The sequence below is a fragment of the Ursus maritimus genome, unplaced genomic scaffold (genome assembly GCF_017311325.1).
Source record: "Ursus maritimus isolate PB19 unplaced genomic scaffold, ASM1731132v1 scaffold_5, whole genome shotgun sequence".
Classification (NCBI taxonomy): domain Eukaryota; kingdom Metazoa; phylum Chordata; class Mammalia; order Carnivora; family Ursidae; genus Ursus; species Ursus maritimus.
This window is the reverse complement of record NW_024426663.1, coordinates 57,245,802-57,267,015: the sequence shown is the minus strand read 5'-3', so window position 1 is coordinate 57,267,015 and position 21,214 is coordinate 57,245,802. Positions and strand designations below refer to the sequence as shown.

At 53.7% G+C, this 21,214-nt stretch overlaps 1 protein-coding gene across 2 annotated transcripts in view; it reads left to right on the top strand.

The window, feature by feature from the left end:
* Positions 1–5,776: 5,776 nt before the first annotated feature.
* Positions 5,777–21,214, top strand: part of TGFBI (transforming growth factor beta induced) — a 32,868-nt gene continuing 17,430 nt past the window's right edge. The window contains exons 1-3 of one of the 2 annotated variants that reach the window (XM_040622414.1): positions 5,777–5,947; positions 10,519–10,617; positions 20,035–20,099. In XM_040622414.1, the coding sequence (XP_040478348.1) occupies positions 5,814–5,947; positions 10,519–10,617; positions 20,035–20,099 (298 nt within the window). In that variant the 5' untranslated portion in view covers positions 5,777–5,813. The remainder of the gene's footprint in view (positions 5,948–10,518; positions 10,618–20,034; positions 20,100–21,214) is intronic. The other variant, XM_040622415.1, reaches the window with a different exon arrangement.

The window sequence follows — 21,214 nt, the reverse complement described above, 5'->3', positions numbered from 1 at the left end:
ACCACTGGACCTAGCTGGGGCCTGGGAGCTGGGAGGGGCACACCTGCCAGTCACCAAGGCATCCTGACTCTCATTCACCAAGTCAGCTGGGCCTCAGTGCAGCAGCTGACCACACTTCCAACGGGTTCATGTGCGCGGTAAACATTTTCAGGTGTCTTTCGTTTTGTCAATGTCTGTATTTCTGGAAAAGCTTTCCATAAATTGAATTGTAGTTGAAACTCATCTGAGCTTTACCTATTTCACCTGAAACCCTGCAGGCCTGTGCTTCTCAGACTGGGCTGTGCCCACAAATGACCTGGTGATCTTGTTAAAATGCAGAGTCTGATGGGGGGTCAGGGAGAGGGTGTCTAAGATCCTGCTGTACCAACAAGCCACGCCCATTTTCAGTGGCAAGGTTATGGAGAGCCCTTGACAGCCCAAATCCGAATTCCCTACATGGCACTGCAGTCACCCCCTCATTTTCATAAACAGGGCTGTTTTGTGCATTTGTTTGTTAGGGGGATGGATAATTGCCGTGGGTAAAGTACTGTTCTAAATGCTGTGTGTTGTACAAAGAAGGGAAACGTTCTTCAAAACGGGATTCATGTGCTCTTTAAAGTGAGATATCTCGTGCCAAAACCCATCCTTCTTTCTCCCCAGCAAATCTGAAGGTACTGAATTTTAAGAGCTAATTCACTACACGGTGGCCGGTTAGAAAGGCCCAGTGCCCTCTGGAAATTATGTTGACCATCTCGTCTGTCCCCACCGATGCGCGGACATCGCCAGGGACTCCGGGGAGGGTGGCAAGAGGGAGGCGTGGAGTTGGCCAGGCTGCAAATGCCGGCTCTCCCACCCGCAGACCCCAAGCCAGTTTCTGTGGGTTTCCTTTGTGGGGAACTTGTTGGAACCACGAATTCATCCTGATGTTTAAGGCCTGTTGTCAAGCACAACAGGGTTATTTTCAAAAACTAAACTGTTTGGGGGGATTTTACATGAGCCACAGTATGTGAAAGTAGTCATTTTTATAAAGTGCCTGAAAAAGTCTAGTAATTATTGTTCCAAACAAGCCGCTCTTTCTCTTCAGTTTGTCTGACATGGAAAGAAAAAGAAACTCCTTTCCAAGTGAGCAGTCTCTTAGTGAGCTGTGCTAGCCCTGGCTGGCTCTAGGTCAGCATGGATGGAGGACCCCTGCTTTTTCTGCCAGCTGCATCTTGTCCCGTAGAACAAAAACACCCCTCAGAGCAGCTCTCTCTGGTGGGAGAACATGTTTACATTCGCGGGGCTCTGTTTTATGGTTTTAGAGAGGGGGCAGTGGTGGGCATGACGGTGAATTTTTTTTTTTTTCTTACATCTAAACAGTAAATGAAATATCGCTGTAATCTCTTACTGAGCTCATGGAAAAACTCAAGTCATCGAATGTTAGTTTTACAGATGAGGGAACTTTTACAGAGAGATTACCTGACTTGCTCCAAAGTCCGTAAATCTTGCTCCAGGGAGAGCTGGGCCGGGAAGGCAGGGCTCCCAGGGCTCCTTCACCCAAGAGGCGTCTTCCCTACAGTTGAGATGCAGCCAGGGCTCTGGCCCCAGGGGAAAATTTCAAGCCTGAGCTTGGATCTCTTTGAGGGCTTCCTCACGTCCTCGGCCAAGCAGTCATGTTGAAACAGAGAAATGTTCTGCTTGAAATTAATTAAATGATCATTTCCCCCTGATTGCTTCTATTCTTGCCAATCAGTGACTTCTATTATATAGAACCATTACTGGGGAGAAGCAAACAACTCCTATTTATTGGCCGCTTGACTTGAGTTATATAATGTAATCTACCCTAAAGTCCTGTGAGGTAGGTTTTATTAGCCTGTCTATGAGATAAGTGGCAATTGAAGTTCAGAAGAGTTGAACAACTTGCCCAAGGCCACACAGCTTGTAAGGAGGAGGACTGGGATTTGAACTCAGGCCACCTGCCTCCAGGACCTGGACCCCACACCTCTGCCGTACCAATGCCGTTACTCAGGCAAGGCTGGCTATCTACCTGGTGGACCCTGGTGTGAGGACTCCAGCGACAAAGGTGAACCATCAAGCAAAACTGCCAAGGGCTACTTCCCCCCTTTCCTTCCCAGAAACTTCCTATTGTTTCCTACCCTAGGTTCTTGTCAAAATACCCCAGATTTATAAAGGAGTTATTTTACCGCAGCTCAGGCTCAGATGCCTGGCCATGGAGGCTGCTGTGTGCTCAGACCTCAGCCCAGCCAACGCAGCCTTCCCAGCCGGTGATCTGAGCGGCCATCCAGACTGACTCACTGAGTGGGGTCATTGCCAAAGACACCTCTTTGCATGACCCCTGGCTGAGCAGAAAGTCAGAAAATAGCATTTTTTGGTGTGGAAATCATCAAAATAGTTCTTCCTATCCAGTTCTCTGGATTTTCTCCTAGAGGCTCCAGAAAGAAAAGAAATGATGATAAACCCCACGATGAGGGAAAGGATTCACAGATCAAGTGGAGCTGAATCCCAAAGACTCAAACCCAGAACCTAAGGCAGCAGGAGAGACATTCTCCTCTCTTGGAAAGTTGTTTTCAGGAAAGTTCATTTATCCCAGACTCAGGTATATGCTTGACAGTGCTCACCAGCAAGCAGAATGATCCCCATCTGGATAGAGACAGGCAAAGAGAATATTTTCTCCAAAGTGGCAGAGGCCCCCACAGCTAGCCAGGAGTGAATGTCCCACCCCTTCTTTCTGGGGGGTTGGGGGGTAGGGAGAAAGGGAGGCCATCAGGGAAGGACCTGGCTCTCCCCAAGGTCAAGGCCACCCCACATCATCCCCTAGTCTTCAATGCAGTAGATACAAGCTGGAGTTCCAGGAAACTCCCTAGCCTTCTGGTCTTTGGTTTCCCGAGTGCCAACCAGAGGCTAGAACCCACTCAGTGATAGGATCCAGCAGGAACTCTCTGCCTCACCTGGCAATGATGGTGGCTCTCTGAAATCCTCCTCTCCATTGGCCTCTCTGCAGGGTTCCTTCTCCGACCGCCCCTCAGCCTCTTAGATGGATTCTCCCCAGGGCTTGGACCTGCTTCCTCTTCTCCCCTCTCCTTGCTTTTCCTCCTTCTCTTTTCCAACAGAGGTGCCCCAGAGACCTCGTCTAGTGCATGGCTTTGGCCACCATCTGCTAGCGTGGTGACTCAAATCTGCATCTCCTGTCCTCACACCTCCCCTGGACTCCAGCCCTGTGAAGGCAGCTCCTTCCAGGACCTCTCCACCTGGAAATGCAGGTGCCTCACCAGGCATGATGTGAACACACCTGGAGTCACACCTCACTCCCCACTGGCACCCCAGTGTGCAGCTTCCCAGTGTCCTCATCGTGCATTCAGTCATCCCAGCTACAAGCCTTGGTTATCTCTCACCACCTGCCTCACTCCTTTACTCTCCAATGCCCACGGCTTTCCAAATCAATGCTACCCTGAAATCTCCCTGAAACCTGTCCTCTCCTCCCTACCCCTTCAGTTCCCCCAAGTCAGTACCCCAATAGCTTTTAACTGCCTTAGTCCCCTGCCCTCATCCCTTCAACTGCTCTGCTCTATGTCTCTCCCTGCACCCCCCACTCTGATTATCCCTCTTTCTCTTCTTTTTTTTTTTTTTTTAAGATTTTATTTATTTATTTCACAGAGAGAGACAGCCAGAGAGAGAGGGAACACAAGCAGGGGGAGTAGGAGAGGAAGAAGCAGGCTCATAGCGGAGGAGCCTGATGTGGGGCTCGATCTCATAGCACAGGGATCACGCCCTGAGCCGAAGGCAGACGCTTAAGGACTGAGCCACCCAGGCGCCCCTCCCTCTTTCTCTTCTTCCTTTGCATCAGCATTCTAACATGTCCAAGCCTCCTTTGATTTTGTCTTCCCCTGACCCCCACCCTGACTCCCCTCCCCTTCCCTTCCCAGACAAGATTCTTGAAAGAATCGTCTATATTCTGTACTTGCATCTCCACCCCACCCGCTCTGTGTCAAACCACCACAGTCTGGCTTCAGCCATCCTGCTGCCCACAGCCAAGTCCCCAGTGGCTCTCTGTTTGCAACACAGCAGGCTCTTTGGGTCTGTCATGTGGGCAGCATTACTGCGAACAGCCCCTCCTTGCGGGCCCCCCTCCCCAGGGACAGCTCCATACTCCCCATCTCCTTCTGCTCCCCTGTCAGTTCCACCACCTGCTTTGTGGCTGCTCTGGGCCCTGTGTCCTCACCGTCCTGACCATCACGGCCATCACCCACCTCCTGCTTTGTCTGCCCTCCCCAAGAGTTCATGCACTCCCATAGCTTCAGCTTCAGGGACGCCCACCGTGACTCCCACATGTGAATCCCCCCCTCCTGGAGAGCCACAGTCTACATCCAGCCGTCTGGGGAACACTCCACCTGGATGAATCACAAGCATGTCAAACTCAGTCTGTCCAAAACCATTTACCCTCTCTTGGCAAGGCTGCAACCCTGTCCATGTCTCTTATTGTAAAAATGGTATCACCACCCACCAAGGTGCCCATGCCAAGAGCGCCTTAGTCACTGTGCCTCCTCCTCCTTCTCCCCTCCTGATATACAGCCCCCAAGTCTGCTGAGCCTGTTACCTCCTACATACCCCTCAAGTTTTCGCACCTCTCTGCATGCCCACCTCCACCACTAATGGTCTAGCTCTCATGTGGCCGTTCTCCTAGTCACCTGACCGTCCTGCCTCCATTCTTGCCCTGCTTTATCTGAACCTCTCATAGCCTGCTCCTGACACTGATCCTGTCCTTTGCCTGCTTTTCCATCATAAGCACAACTCTCAGCTTGGGTCTGGGCCCAGTGACACACCTTCCAGCCTCCTCTATCCTTGACTCCACCTCCCCATTCTTCAGCCAACAGGACAACTTGAGTTCCCTGAACACAGGCCTCCTTTTGTTGACCAACTCCTCTTCACCCTCAGGCCTAAGAGCAGGTGTCACTTCCATAGGGCCAGGTGCCTCCTTGGGGCTCCCAAGGCCCCCGGTGCCACTCTCCATGGCACAATGTTGGCTTGTGGATCGCCCAACTGTGAGCTTTCTCAGAAAGAGCCTAGGTGTCGTTCACTAGGCCATCACTGCCTCCCCAGGGCTAGCAGCGCCAGGGAACTAGTGGGTGATTAATAGGTGCTTGGGCGAATACTGACGGCCCCTCCCATGTGCAGAGGTGCGCTGAGCTCCTCCTGGGCAGAAATCTTGCCCCTACCATCTCTTTGCAGCATATGTCAGGCACAGAGTGCTGCAGAGAGGTTTAGGGAAGGAGAATGAGTGTGCAACAAGGTGAGGGACCCCACCCGTCTCGGGGTTCCCAGGGTAGCTTAGCGTCCTACAAAACCTGCCGCACGTATTTTTGGCTTCTGTCAATCTTAAGGTTTACTCCTTACCCATCTTTCGGTTAGCAAGCCAGGGGTGAGGGCTGTTCCCCGAAATGCAGAGGCAAGTGTGAAGGGAGTGCGCTGGGCAGCAGCAGTGCCCCGCTCCCCCAGAGTTTTGTAGCTGGAGGGAGCCCGGGAGGGATCTCGGGCTGGGGCACCGCAGGCCTGGAGGAGAGAGGGGTGCGAGGAGCCTGGCCCCGGCTGGCAGCCCTCACCCCCGCCTGCCGGAGGGCCCGTGGCCCCTGGGGAAGGCGCCGCTGGGAGGGGGGGAGCGCGCGCCAGGAGCCGCGGGAGCCGCGCGTGGGTGCCGCGCAGCGGGCGGCGGGCCGGAGGCGGGGGCGGCGGGAGCCCGGCTTCCCCGCCCCTCGTGGCCGCTCCCTCCGCTCGCCGCCTACTTAACCTGGCCCGGGCGGCGGCGCTCTCATTTCCCGAGGTCCGCGTCCTCCCGCTCCATGGCTCTCCTCGTGAGGCTGCTACCCCTCGCCCTGGCGCTGGCCCTGGGCCCCGCCGCCACCCTGGCGGGACCCGCAAAGTCGCCCTACCAGCTGGTGCTACAGCACAGCCGGCTCCGGGGTCGCCAGCACGGGTAAGCCGGTCACCGCGCTGGGGGTGGCCGCGGGACGGGCCGGGGGTGCGGGGGACAAAGAGCAGACGCGAAGCTGATGGCACGGGGCGCCGGGAGGGACCAGGCGCGCTTGGGGTGGACGGAGGGAGGTGGGGGGACCTTCAGGGCATGTCCGCCAGGGAGGCTTTGTAGAGGAAGGGATGGGAGAGCTGACCAGCAACATTCCCCATCGGGCCAAGAGCGCTGGGACGGCCAGGACTTTCAGCTTCCTGTCCCAGGAGGAGGAAGGGGGAGTTGGCAGCTCTGCCCAGAGTAACCTTGGAAAGGTGGCCAGGGCAGAGAGGAAGCCCACCCAGCAGGGCACGTATTCTAGTGGGGCCAGGTCCTTGTCCGGAGAGCGTCTCCACAGGTGGCACTGGGCCACCCAAGCTGGCAGCGTCTGAAGCCAGAGGCTCCTGTTCACCTGGCCAGGCTCTGCGCCCACCACCAGGCACAGCAATGGCAGCGTGGCATCTCCTCCCCGGCCAGATGAGGACAGAATTCCATGGGCCCCACACAGGTGGTACAGACTGGGAAACTGAGATCGGAGAGACACATCACTTTCTGACAGTCCTGCAGTATGCCGTGGAGCCAAGATTGGAATCTGCCTTAAAGCAATAGCTGGGATTCTAAGTGGGGGACATTATCATTGCAGATATTCCTCTGAGACACTGATCATGTGTTGGCTTTAGGAGGCAAGCCCAGGCAGAGGGTCTAACCTGGTAAAGACGGCGGCCCAGACCCAGACAGGGATGGCTAGTATTTCTGCGTCCCAAACTAAGCCATCATGCCTCACACTTAACCAGGCTTGGCCATAGCTTCCACCCGACTTGGTTGCACCAACCCTTTTTTTCACAGCGAGGTAAAAACTGTATGTGGATAAAGTCACGTGGCAGCCCACATGCCCCTGGGCCTTAGCAGGAGCTCAGACGCCGTTGGGTCTGGCGTTCGAACCCAGTAGGGCCCAGACTGCCACATGACTGGGCAGATGTGGGCCCAAGTCTAAACTCACTGTTGGGGGTGACTAGAGTTGACTTCAGAGGCCCTAGGGGATGGGTGCAGGCTGCCCCTCATCTGGAGTAGTCGTCCTTGTGCCCTCTGCCTGTGGCCTTATATGTGGGCTTCCTTGGCCTGTCAGGTGCACAGGGCTGCAGGGAGGGGCATGTCTGCAGAGTGGAATGAAGGCAGGGGGAGCTGCAGCCTCAGGGACCTCCTGGAAAGAGTAGAGCACCAGGCCATGCCCAGGGGTCTTTAGAGCAGGGGAAGAATCACCTTGGACTTAGGCTGTGTGTGCAGAAGGGTGAGGGGCCAGCTCAGAAAGTTGAGGGGCATATGAGGCATAAAAGTCCCACTGTGTGTGTGCCACTGGCATTCTCATTGTCTGTGCCCAGCTCACTTTTGTTCTCCTGCCTTTCTGGCCAAAGAAGCATGTTCTGCTGGAGTGCCACAGTCTGCCTGGGAGGTTTCTGTTCCCTCTGAATCTTAGCCACTAAGTCAGGAGAGGATCCGGATAGTGTGCCCTGCAGCACTGTCACCCAGAATGGTGTCTCTCTGCACACCACAGTGAAGCTTCCCCAAAGGTGTTGGTGGGGTTCCACCAAGAATCATCTCTGCAGAAAACCTCCTTCCCGTGGGAGCTCAGAAGAGACACCGACCACCTGGGAAATACTGCTCTTTTTTTTTTTTTTCCAAAGCAAGTGCTCTTTATTATGAATTTCAGATATTAGATCAACTTCCTCTGCACTCCTCCTCCCAGGCCCCTGCAGGCTGATTCTGTTGTGGCACTTCTTGGGGTGCAGTGGGAAAGGCCTGTAGAGATCTGTGATGGGCAGAATGGTCTGAGAAGTCACACCTGCACCCCTTCCCCAGGAAAGTGTGGGCGCGCGGGCAGATGAACTGTGACAAAATGGTTGCAGGCACTAGGACGTCAGTGTCCCTGAAAGTACCACGGGACCGCCCAGCCTTGCACATGGGTGTGGTGCCCTGTGCAAAATGCATGACCTTGTTCAGTTTCCAACCCTCCATTCACGGTGAGAAGTGGTGAAAAGGGAAAAAAATCTCTGCTGCTTTAAGGCCATACGGTGTGCTCCAAGACCTGAAAGGAGAGCTAGCAAGCGTGCCTTGCCCATGCGCGTGGCCCTCGATCACCCCACACCCCATTTGCTTGCATCTTCACCACCACACGGGAGATCTGCTGTTCATGTTCCCATTTTACAGATGGAGAAACTGCAGCTTAGTGGGATGGAGTGACTTACTTCCAGCACAGAGAGCTGTTGGGAGAATAGAGACTGTGACGTGGTCTCCTGACTCCCGGCTGCACCCATGTTGCTATAGAGAGGGAAAAAAATACTGACAGAGAAATAAAAATGCATTCACACTTCTGACTCTCAGCCTCCGAAACTGGACTAGATTTTTCTGAAGCACTTGATTCTCAAATCCAAGTTGAACAGCAGAGCTCTTGTGCCGGAGGCAGAAGGCCCAGAAATGGCTAGGTCATTTCGGTTAAACTTCAGCCTAGATTTCCTGTATATAGCCCTCCCCTCCCACCCTGCTGTGAAGGCAAGCCCCCCCCCCACCCGCCCCCAGCCTCCGCTCCTGTCTCAAAGGGCTTCAGCAGTGGAAACTCACTCCACAGAGGAATGTTGAAGCCATATCCACAAGAGACTCACTGAAGATTCGCCAGCCGCCTACGGAAAGTTGCAGGGAATTCATCGACAGTAATTGTTTCCTGCCGGGTCCCATAGAAGAGCTTCTGAGATTATCCAGCAATAAACTACCTAGAGCCGGAGTGTGGCCAGTGGGGACTCTCCAGGGGTTATCTGAGGACGGCTGTAACCTGTGAATCCCAGGCAGCAGACGGGAGCAAAGGGACTTCCGTTAGAATCCTCTGGAGGCTGTGGGCATCTGGTCAGACCCAGCTAGGGCTAAGGGGACACGGGCTTCCTCCCTGCTGGCCTGGGGTTTGCTCTCCACCCTTAACTTCCCTTGCCCTCCACCTCCTACACCGACTCACTGATAGGTAGTGGGCCTCCTTGGGCCACTCACCTGGGCGTCCTGAGCCACAAACCGGACAAGAGGTGACATCCACATGGGAGAAGAGAGAGGGCGGAGAAGCAAAGGGTCCGTGCGCCCTCCTACCCAGTAACCCGAGTCTGAGTGTTTGGGAACTGCCCGCGTGCCCGCAGCCAGCAGGGCGGGATGGAGGGTGTAGCTCTTGCTGAAGGAGCCGCGTCTCCCTGGCAGCGAGTGATGCTTACAGAGCGCGTTTTTCAAGTAGCCGAGGAACTGATATGTAGAAGCGACACCTGAATTTCTCAGGACACAGAGGTTTTGTGGAAGCGTCGGGCTCTTTGCTTTGCTTTCCACTGACTTGTGCTTCAGCCGATGAACTTCCTGCCTCAGGTCAGGAAGACCCTGTCGAGATGTTACTACACAGCCTCGGCTCACTGCTTTCCACGATCCTGCCACCACGTGGCCCGAGCGTGGTCTGGAGCACGACTTGGTACATTGATTAAAAAACATAAAAATGAACCCCCGTGCCTCTGGGAAGGGAGGCTTCTCGGCAGAACCGTGGGCACTGCAGTCGGCTTTTCCAGAGTTCCTGAGGACTCCTCTGAGTGGGTGGGCCTGGGAGCAGTATTTTCAGCAAGGTCATTCCAGACTCTTTCTTCACCCTGACCCAGTGCTAGGCCCCATCTGGAACGTAAAAGAAAGAACAAGGCAGGGAACCTTGTTCCTTGGAGGGTCATTGGAGATAAGAGAGATACGTCCTCTGATCAGTGTTGGATTCTGTTTGGTACCAAGCATCAAACAAGGGCCATTTTCCAGGTCAGAGGTGCACAGAAGAGTGTCGCCTGGGGCCCTGGAGGAAGGTTTTCCGGGGACAGCCGACTCAGGCTGGGGCCCAAGTAGTGAACAACGGAGAGTCCAGTGGGAGAGCATCTTCCTAACGAGTTCCTGAGCGCAGTCAGCATGGTTGTGTTCAGAGCCAAGCTCCTGGCCTAGGGACGCAGAGTATGTCTGTGTGGAGCTGCCTGGGAGGTGCCGGGTCCAGACCTTGGCCTCCCCTCATGACAGTAGGGCTGGCTATGTGCCCTGGGAGGCTGGGTTAGAGCCTGTGGACATTTGGGCTCAGTAGGGGTTGGGGGAACAGAGAAAGGCTGGGAGCCTCTCACAAAGCTGCTTGCTTAGCAGACATACTCCTTGGCTTGTTGTCTCCATCTGTAACGTGTGACCTAAGCATTTCGAGATGCTTTTATCTATGCATACCAAATATCTGCGTCGAAGAAGGATCCTGATGTGAAATGATGTCAGTGTGTGAGATACGCTCTGACAATACCTAATGTGGTAGGAAACTTGCGGAGGGGGGCAGCTAGAAATTGCTGGAGACAGTGTCCACCCCTGAGCTACCCCCAAAACCAACCCTGAAATGACTGTATACCTTCTCCATGTCTAGAACATTCTAATGACCCGGGGGGCCCGCGTGGGGGGAAAGGCTTGGTGGTGGCATAGCCATGCTGCCCATTTTGCTAACACGGCTGCTTTCGTCTCAGCCCCAACGTGTGTGCTGTGCAGAAGCTCATCGGCACCAACAAGAAGTACTTCACCAACTGCAAGCAGTGGTACCAGAGGAAAATCTGTGGCAAATCCACGTGAGTGTCTGCGGCCGCTGGAGACCACATGGCTACCCTGCGCGTAGGGCACTCGTGGGGCCCCTGGGCCTGGGGCGGCCTTCTGGAAGGTTAGGCTGCGGCAGGAGTCATGAGGATGCCTGTGCAGACAGGTCAGGGAGCTGTGTGCTTGGGAGTGGCGTTTTTAGTCAGCTGGCCAGGGTGGGTTTGTATTTTTAAGGCTCCTGACAAGACTTGGATACAGTTTTCAGAGCTGATGTGGCATTATAAGAAGCATGAAATATGGAGTGTGTGTGCACTTCTCCATCCTCACTAAGGGGTGCCTTAGTGGAGTGAGTGGAGGTGCCCCCAGCCTCTGTCTCTAGGAAAGAAAGCCCGTTGGTGAACTTACACACCACTCCTGCTCTGCAGTTATAAGGTAAACACCCCCAAAAGACGGAGTGCCTGGAAACAGGAGACAGCAGAGCATCAGCTTGGCCTCCTGGGTTCCAAGGCTGGCTGTGCCCCTTAGCCGGGCAGGTCACAGCCCTCGACTGCCTCATCTGCTGGCTCAGGATGACAGAGGACACCCTTACGGGATCCGGGATCATCACGAGGAGTGAATGCAGTGACGCAGACGTGAGGCCGAGTGAGGTGCCTTGCACGTAGTAGGCCATCAGGAGCTGCTCCCTGCTGTTCTTGCAGATCTGGGCCGTGCAGACAGAAGGGAGGGTGCCAATGGCATGGGGACCCGTGTGCTTACAACAGGCCTTGCTGGTGCCTCTGGCAGCATCCGGGGAGGTGGCGTTCGCCCCAGCGGCCCTGCTGCCTGGTGGAAACAGGGTGGCATGCGTGTTCTAACAGAATTCCTGGGTGACCTAGTTCTGTTTGGCACCAAGAGTCAGCCGATCTCAAAGCTGGCGCTCTGCTGCAGACAGGGAGAAGTGCTGTGAGAACCTCCTGAGCCGCCTGTGAGGGCCTGACCTTCCTCTGGTCTGCAGAACAGGAGGATGAAGAGCCTGTAAGCCACTGTCTTGAACTCTTTCCCGTGTCAGGGATTTTTAAATGTGTTGCCTGGGACATGGCTTTTGAGAAGACCTCTCTTCCCACTCCATCACCTGCTGAAGGAAGGGAAAATGTTCTTTCCTTAAAATGGACGTAGCAAATAAATAGCCCAGCTTGTGACCCTTGATTGTCTTAGGCAATTATGGATCCTGGTATGAATCCAGAGAAATTGGGGGTCATGGCAGAGCTGGGGAGAGACCGGCAGCCCCCAGGAGCTTGTGTAGGGCAGATCCGTAACTGCTGGCTCCCGCTTGACCATGCCCGACCTCAAAGGTGAGGGCTGAGTGAGCTAAGAGGACACACCTTCTGGGTTCAGGGCATCAGCACCCAGCAGCAATTCTTCCTGCGGTGGACAAAAAGAGATTATGCGAATTCTATACCATACGTTCTTCCTTGGTGTCCCCAGTTAAACAAACAAGTCTTTAGTACTGTTTGATTTTCCCCTGTGTGTGTGTATTATCTACTCAAACAGTTAATTAATTAAACATAGAGCGAGCCTGCACATGATTGCTTCTCAGAAGGTGGCTAAAGACATGTTGCAAGCAAACAGCTCTCCTCCATCTCAAGAGTCCTGGGTTTCAAGAGTTCCACATTTTTGTTAGTTCTGGTTTCCCTAAAAATGAGAGCTGTTTGCGACGTCGAGCTGGCACTGGGGTGGTATCGGCTATGGCATTTTGGGTGGCCTTGTGTGTAAGCATTTGCCTGTCTGGTTAGCAGTAGCTTGCTAACATTCCTCAGCAGTTCCCCAGCTGACACCGCTGTCAATGACGAGTCATCTTGGCTTCCAGGCTCTCAGTACCTACCCCCTTCTCCATCTGTGTGTCAGGACGGGGCACAGGCCACACAGCTGTGTGTTGGCAAATGTTCTTGATGGCCGATTCCTCCCTCCGAGCAGGCTTGGCTTTCAGAGAGAGCTGATGTGGTGGGGGGGCAGCCTCACCAGTGAGCGCAGGGGGAGCCCGGGAGAGAAAGTGAATAGGTGGGTGGGCAGTGGGTGGGAAGGAGGGGTGGAGTGGGGTCGGGTAGCTCCCAGAGCCTAGTCGCAGCCTCTGAGCTGGTCTGACAAACCACAAGGCCATGGTGTGCACGTTCAACTCTTCCGTGTGGCCATTGCTTTGGGCAACTTCAAAAAGAGGAACTGAGGCTAGGAAAACATGAGTTGATATAAAACTTCATGATCCAGGACAAGAGGGGCCCTTCCTGGAACATCACATGCAATATCTGGAAGGTGGAGCTCACTTGGAAGGGGTCCAGAGGACTCAGGGAGGGAAAGGGGAACTCCTCCTCATTGTCAGAGGACTGAGATGGGGCAGCCTTGCAGTCCAAGGCCCGTGAGAGAGCTGCATCTGTCTCCCGGAAATTCAGTGCCATAGGTGGTCAGGAAGGGATTTGGGAGAGGGCTGTGTTGGCTGGAGTTGACATCACCCTTGTGAAAATGGGTCCTGAGGTGCTTTTACTGGAGTGGAGACCAGACTGGGAAATGGGGAGCATTGTTGTGGTTGAAGCAAACAGGACCGTCTCTGCAGGGCGTCAACTGGGCAGTGAGAATTTTCTCGGCAAGACTCTAGAGAAGAGGCCGGAGCAGAGGTGTGTGTTGGGGTACAAGGAGGCAAAGTGTCACAGGGCAGGAGGCAGCACAGGTCAACTAAGGGCCCAGGTCTGGAAGAAGAATTTAAATTTGAAAACAGACAGTGGCTGCAAGCCCAGGGCCACGGGGAGAAGACTTCTCAGTGTCCAGTCACACAGAGACCCAGGAGCCTGGAGCCATTTGTCTGCTTCTGTGAGGCCCTGGATTCCCAGCTCCAGGGAGGAAGGGAGGGGACGGCCACGCTCTGCGCTCCAGTCAGAGGACACTACGCCGTCCTCAGACAGTGGCTTTTCTGCAGTTCCATAGAGAGGAGAACCTGCGTGTTTGGTGCTACTTGTCAGGCCTGCCGTATGGATTTTATTACAGGAAGGGGTTACCAGGGGGCCCCTATTTAGCGACTTGAGTGAACTTTATTACTTGGAAATTCACACTGGTTTTTATTCCAGATCCTAAAGAGCACCAGAGTGATACAATAGCTAATCAAGCCAAGGGGGCCTGGCGGAGACAGCATCCCACTCTGCGATTCCAGGCCCCAGTCTGCTCAGTCACCATAAAAACTTTATGTGCAGCAGCTCGAGCGACGGTGCAGGAAATTGTGGTCAGGCAGCCTCGCTGCCTCCCCACAGGCCTCCTTTGTGTGAGCCCCACGAGAGGGAGGCCCGCTTCACGGCCAAGTCGGGTCGGGGTTGACATCATGGGGAGGTAATAGGCCTCGCTGGAGCTCAGACATCCTACACACGGCAGAGGCGCAGCCAGCAGGGGCGTGACCAGGTAGGGGCCGTAGCGGTCCATTCCAGAAGTCTTGAAGCTGTTTCAGGAGCAGCGACACGCTCGTGAGCTCAGTAGCCATTCTGCAAAGCCAAGATGAGCTGGCAGGTCACACCCCTTTCTCTAGGAGCCAGCCTTGCTCTGCGCAAGGGCTGAGATATGAACGCTTCTCCAGCACCGCGTTAGAGCATGGAGATTCAACTTTTAGCCAAGGCAGCTGGGGTATGGCTGAGCCTGTCCATCAGCCAGCAGAGCTCTTTCCGGCGGGTCTCATGCTGGCAGGGCATCCAAGGGCATCTGCCATGAAGCTGTCCTGTCTCCCGCAACCTTGGTCCCAGGAGGATGATAAGAGGCCAGCCAGGGATGCCAGGCTCTCCCCAGACCCTGTTTCATATTCCCGTGCAGCCTCCTGGGACCTCATGGATAATGTGCTTCAAATTAACTGAGATGTGACATATACTGAACACCAGGGCTTTGCCCAACATCTTTGCTGTACAGGATTTCCTGAAGGTTCTGTCCCACTCTGTAACTTGCAAGGAGGCAGCTTAGCTGACAGGGGGTTTTGTTCTGGTATTTCCATGAATCCGCATAGCATCTGGGGTCCTGCCCTGTGGTAGGGCAGAATAAGAGCTCTGTAAATATGTCTACATCCTAATCTCCGAACCTGTAACTAAAGGAAAATGAGCCTTTGCTGATAGGATTAGGTTAAGGATCTTGGGATGGGAAGATTCTCCTGGGTTATCTGGTGAGCTCCATGTCATCCTAAGGGTCCTTATAAGTAGGAAGCGGGAAGGTCAGATTCAGAGAAGGAGATGAAGTTGGACTAATGGCATCACAGGCCAAAAAGTGCGTGCTAGCCTCCAGAAGCTGAAACAGACAAGGGGTACGTTCTCCCCTAGAGCCGCTCGAGGGAACACAGCCTTTGCTTTTAGCCTCATAAGGCCACTTTTTGGCTGCCATCCAGAATTGTAAGGTGACAAGTGTGTGTGGTTTTAAGCCACCAAATCTGGGATTATTTGTGACTGCAGCAATGGGAAACCAATGCAGGCCCTGTCTGTTGCGTTCTATAGGTTGCATTTTATGGAGGATTTGTTTACCACACGGTGACTTGATCAGTGGTCTCATATAGGACGTTGCTTTCAATGACGTTATTAACCGAACTACAATTTTCAAGTTTATGCCTAACTTTTTTTTTTAAAGCTCAACAGCTGAGCACTTAGTAAATACCAAGCATCTGTGAAGTGCTGTTCATATGTGAGCCCACTGAATTCCCATAGTCACCCTATGAGAGCAGTCTGATTATTAGCCCATTTACTGATGGGGAGACTGAGGCTCAGAAAGCCTAATGAGTGTGCTCGAAGTCGTCCGCTGGGTAGCGGGTGGGGGCAGGTCTAGCCACTCTGCTGTGCTTCCTCCGGGGAGAGTTAAACCTAGCAGCTAATTTTAGTCCTGTGAGGAGATCCACAGGTGAGCAGTCCTTTAGGGCCCGGGTGACCTGCCCCACCCACATCGCTCTCTACAGCCCTAAAATCTCCGCCTGAATGTCCCAGAGACAAGGCCTCCTGAGGGGCAGCAGAGGCCCTTTGGCCCAGAGTCACCAGCCTTCTTCTGGTTGCTCAGCCCCGGTCTGGTGATCATTCTGCCCCCTGCTGTGTGGGGACGCCCTGGTCCGATGAAGGGCATGGGAACTCAAGAGAGACAGTGTCCAGGAGCCCCCAAAATGCCCTCACATACTGCATACACACCGATTGTCACCAAACGCATAAGTACATTTTTCAAAGGCTCTGTCTTCCTCATGAAGCGAGCCGGACCCTGGTTAGCGATGGGGCCTTTGGTGGTGGCCATTAGGTTAAAGTGAGCCCCTTTTCATCGGGGAGCTGAAGATTTTGATTTTCTGCTGGAGACTTAAGAAAGCTGAGCTGAGTTTCCAAGGCCAGGAGAGCAGAAAAGGAACCACTCCAGGCCGGCAGTCCGTGGGGGACGGCTTCATGTCTAGACGATATCGGGCTGTGTTTGCTCTGCGATTCTGCTTGGAAATCATGACACGCTGAGTGGTTTACCTTCTGTCGCGGGAAACTGGAGCTCAGACTGCATTCCTTGCTCCGCCTACTTCCAGAGTTTGGCGAGTCCCTAGACACTGACAGCCGTGACAACGAGCTAGAACTGCAAAGTGCACTTGGGCAGACTGATTGTCTTAACTTACTATATTAACTTCTTGGAAAATCATTTTGGGGAAAGAACTAGCAATGCTTCTGTCTGTATCTGATCATGAGTCACACTCCAGAGGGGAATGGCGGAGAGCCTCCCAGCCACCTCTGTCCTTAGAGCTTGGATCGATGCTGTCTCTGCCTTCCTCCTTTAAATGCCCTTCTAGATTGGGCACCTTCCCTCACCTTCTTCCTTAAATGGTTCTTCAGACCAGGGAAACTGGAACAAGAATATTTCTGTCCCATTGTCCTAGAGAGGTTCTTTTTCTGACTGAGGTTTTTACTTACTGGACTGTGTGAGGTCGAAGAGAAGCCCATAGCCTCCCATCAGAGCAGCTTTCCCTGATGAGATGCAGTTCAGAGACCAGTAGGTTGGTCCTCTCTGCACAGGGAGGCCAAGGAACTGGGGAGATGCAGATGGAGGGTCCCATAGTTTCCATTCTTACCACCTTCATCCTAGAGAGAAGGTATCAGACCCGTGACCCTGTGATGGCCCCATCTCCCCGCAGCACCCGTGTTCTCCTCAGGGCCAGAGCTCAAGGGGAATGGCATGTGGGCTGAGAACAGGCACCACGAGTCCAGTGAGGTTTGGTCAAGATTGTCTCAATGGACCATCTTCTCAGTCTGCAGTTTCCAGCTGCCCTCTGCTTCTCTGGGGCCATGCAGACAGTTCTGAGCAGAGCTGGTATTGTGGGGACAGTTGGGAATAGGGAAATTGCCAGCTGAGGAAGCCTCTCAGCCCAGAAGCCTGCCAGGCTGGGGGTGAGAGGCATGGCTCATGCCTGCACACCTAGGGAGTGCCAAGGATGCCAGACTGTGGCAGCAGGAGGGCAGAAGAGGGAGAGGCCAGCGGGAGGGGAGGACGAGGGGAAAGCTTCCTCGCAGAGCCACACTTGGTTAACCAGGGAAAAGCCTTCGGCTGGCGGACTGACCTCCGCTGGTGGCACTGTGCCACCCATATCCGGCCGCTGTGGGGTTCAGGTGCAGAGCCCTCAGGGAAGGGGGGCCGATGAGGTGGGGGGTTTTGTCCACACTGAAGAGAGCACCTGTGTCCTCTCAGTGTCAGATCAGTCTGCTTGCCCCCAGTCTGTACGTTGCCAAGAGCAATGGAAAGGGATTGGACTTGATGAAATCCCAGGGGGGGGGGGTTCTAGGTCTGCCCCTACCCAGCTGTGATCTTAAGAAGCCCTTCTGCCCCTGAGAGCCCTTGCAGCTTTCTAATTCCATCCTAAGTCTCCTCCACACTGAGACTTTTCTGCTTAGATCTGTTCCTCCTCCCACCCCTTCAGCCCCTCAGCCCCTTTTCTCCCCACATGACCCACCGCCACCAGCCCCCACGCACATGTACACACAGCGACAGGAACCAGGGGGTCCGCACTTGGCCAGTTGGCTCTCTCTGTCCTCAGTGAAATTCTGGTGAAGTCGCCTGAGCTGTGGAACTCTCCCTTGGTTTTTTGCTTTTTTTTTTTTTTTTTTTTTTTTTGAGATGGAACTCAAAAGCCGACACCCTGGAAGAATTGTTGGCCAGCACAGCTGGAGGTTCGAACGCCTTTAGTGTGTGGCACCCCTATGTCTGGGGGCCCCCTGGGATGCAGAGAGCTTTGAGGAGAAGACCCATCCTCCAACTGTAGTGTCACCCAGGCACTTTGAGAAAGAAGCTAAGCTTTGGCAGACTTGACCTTAATCCCACATCTCTAACCCCAGCCACAGAGCCCTGGTGTTTATCAGAGAAGCCCTGGGGTCTGGTGCATGCGTGTCGCCTGGTCTATGGGCCTAGCGCTTGGAGCTCTCCCGAGATTTAGCTGGGAGAAGCCGGCAGACAATCTCCTTCAAAAAACAGTTTCTCTGCCCCCTAGAAATAATCCCAGTGACTAGAACCGTGAGTGTGAGATTGGAATGAACCTTGGAGACCACCTTGTTTAACCTCACCCCATTTCTCAGATGAGGCAACTGAGACCCTGAGAAAAGTGGACCTTTGAGGTCACCCTGCTAGTTACCGATGGGTCACAAGCCAGGTCCCCAGCATGTTTCTATGACACTGAACTGCCTTTGAAAGTTTGTGTATCAGTCAAATCTTATTTCATTGCAGAAGATGACTTTAGTTTCTGAAAATAAAATTGTGGGTCAGTCAAGGCAAGTCCTGAGTCTGTTTAGCTCATATAAGTAGAGCCCTTACAGGTATGGGGATGAAAGGTTAGAAAGGAGCAGGATAGGGGGAAGGCTGGAGAGAAGGAGGATGAGATGGGTGGGAGGACAGAGGGAGCAGGGCAAAGATGGAGGTACGTGGCTTGTCACTCTTCAGCCATTTCCTAGGGGACCCACTTCTGGCAAAGTGATTCCGTAGCTCCCTGGCAGCCCGAGAATCTTTGCCAGTCTTTCTCTGAAACCTCCCCCTGGACAACAGATGAAGTAGGCTTCCTCTTCTCATGACTCACAAGGGCTTCCCTGAGATGACTCCAGTTGAATTAATAAGAGCAGAATGGCTTGGGTGCGTTGAGAGCACCCTGCCCGCCTCCAAAGCCCTATTTCTTCCCCGTCTGTCTGCCTGTCTTCCATTGAGGTCATTAAACATCCTGGGAGAGCTCCGTGGTGGGCAGTTCCATGGTAAAACCTGCTGCAGTCCAAGCCCCAGCTGTCTCCTGTCCCAAAGGGTGAATCCCTGTACAGGAAGAGAAGGGACAGGACATGGCCACTTGCTACTGGTTCCAAGGCTGTCAGAGGCCTGTGCTCACAGTGCCAGTGGGGGCTGGCCTTACACAGAACCTGGGGAGTTGATGAGAAGCAAGTCTTTCTTAGCTGTAAGCTTTTCGAACACTTACTTCCTTGCCATACAATTTGAAATTCAGTCTCTTGGGCTTCCCCAGAACAGTGGGTTCCCCAAAGCTGTGTGTTTCAGACCTCCAGGGAATGTTGACAGACGTTCCGTAATGGGCTGGCCTGAGTTGGGAGAAGAGAAAGTTTAAGGTTTTTCCGCCAAATGGTTTCACAGTTTAAAACTGTATAGTGCCAGTCTCATTTTCATCTGGATAGCAAAGAATCTCGCAAACGGGTGGTCTCGGTGGCCTCCTAGAAGGACGATGGGGTGGTTGAGGGATGAGGTTGAATGGAGAACACTTTGCTATGTATTCCGTTGTACATTTTCGATTTGAAACCACATCAATGTTGTGATTAAGATCTTGTTTTCAAGTTGAAGAAATGAAAAAGAAGCCAAAGGAGCTTTGTTTTTATTTTAATTTTAAAAGTTTTGAAGTTTGATTGTAGAGACAGAAAAACGTGAAGATCGTCTCTATGCTTGGTTATGAAAGCGGAGAGATAGATGAGCATGAGATTTAGTCTAATGGCCACTGCAGGATACACACATAGGTTTTACGGAGGGGGGAGCAGAGACGCAGGGAGGAGACAGGACTGGCAGGGGAGGTCCCAGTGGGTTAGTGGCAGATTCAACCGGAACAGGGTCCAGGGCGCCCCCCCCCTTCCTCCCCACAGCCTCTCAAGAATGCCAACCATGGGGTTCGCCCTGAGTGATGCTGGAGACAAATTCCTGGTGGGTGTGTCTTCTAATCCCCCATGGAACGTGCTGCCGCAGTCCCACTGGGATTGCTGTAGGGGTGGCAACCACTGGGAACATTCTCCAAAGCTGAGGAGGAGTGACAAGCTCCTTGCTCCAAAATGCACTGATATACTAATACGGCCGCGTGAACAGTCTCCTTCGAGAGCAGCCTGTTGTACCATCATTTCCCTTCCTCTGTCTGTGGGGGCCTCTCTTCCCGACGACAGCGAGGAGGAGGGAAGCCCTGCGTCGCCCTCACGTATGTGTCTGTCTCACTGCAGAGTCATCAGCTATGAGTGCTGTCCTGGGTACGAAAAGGTGCCAGGAGAGAAGGGCTGTCCCGCAGGTGAGTAAGCCAGGCCTGGCACGTTGGTGCTGGGACGGAGAGGGAGGCAGGGAGGGAGGAGCACCCACGAAACAGTCCATCCAGATGGGCGTCCGGGCGACAGGGCTGCGTGGACATCTTTCCTGCATGCCCTCTGGCTCCGGGCGGGGTCCAGATCATGGAAGCTGGGAGCAGGGGGCTTCCCGCCCTGCTCCTTCCTGAGCGAGCTGACCTCCTTACGAGGCTGGTGCAACCGACTCCAATTCCAGCTTGCCCCTGCTCGCCTCCCAGGCCTGGGCTGTTGTCTCTGGCTGGGAAGGATTCTGACTACACCCAGCACTTCTGATCAGCTCTGCTGGAGAGCCAGTCTGGAGCACCTAGCCACCCCCTCCTCCCTCTGTCCTTCGGAGTCCATAGGGAGGAGGGTGGTAGACCAGCACAGGGAACCACGCGTGGCCACAGGGGCCAAAGACTGGGGCACCTGAGAATTTTATCAGAGGCCTTCACTTAAGCATCCCCCTCAGGGACTGTGCAGAGGGGTAGTTTTAACTTCTAAATTTTTCTATTTATTCCTTGAGAATGTGGGATGGACTTGAAGGGGCAGTTTGGTGCCAAGGTTACAAGGGGGTGTGGTTGGCATGGGGATGGGGGGCTTAGATGGAAGGGCAAGTGGGAGAATGGGCAAGAGGAGAATGACCTTAGCAGGGGAGCTCACGCCCTGTAGGAGGGGAAGGCCTCCTAAGCCTCAGGCCGCTTTTAGGGTTTTTTTTCTTTTTTAGAGGTTTTATTTATTTATTCGACAGAGATAGAGACAGCCAGCGAGAGAGGGAACACAAGCAGGGGGAGTGGGAGAGGAAGAAGCAGGCTCATAGCAGAGGAACCCGATGTGGGGCTCAATCCCATAATGCGGGGATCACGCCCTGAGCCAAAGGCAGACGCTTAACTGCTGTGCCACCCAGGCACCCCCGCTTTTAGGGTTTTAGGAAATAACATTTTATTGCTCGTAAATAGACAAAGAACCTGGAAGATTTGTAATGTTCTTTCATTCCAGTAGAGGCCATTAGGAAACCAGTTTCAACAACTAGATAAATCTGAAAGCCCAGTTTATAACTAGGATATCTATTTTGGTGTACATT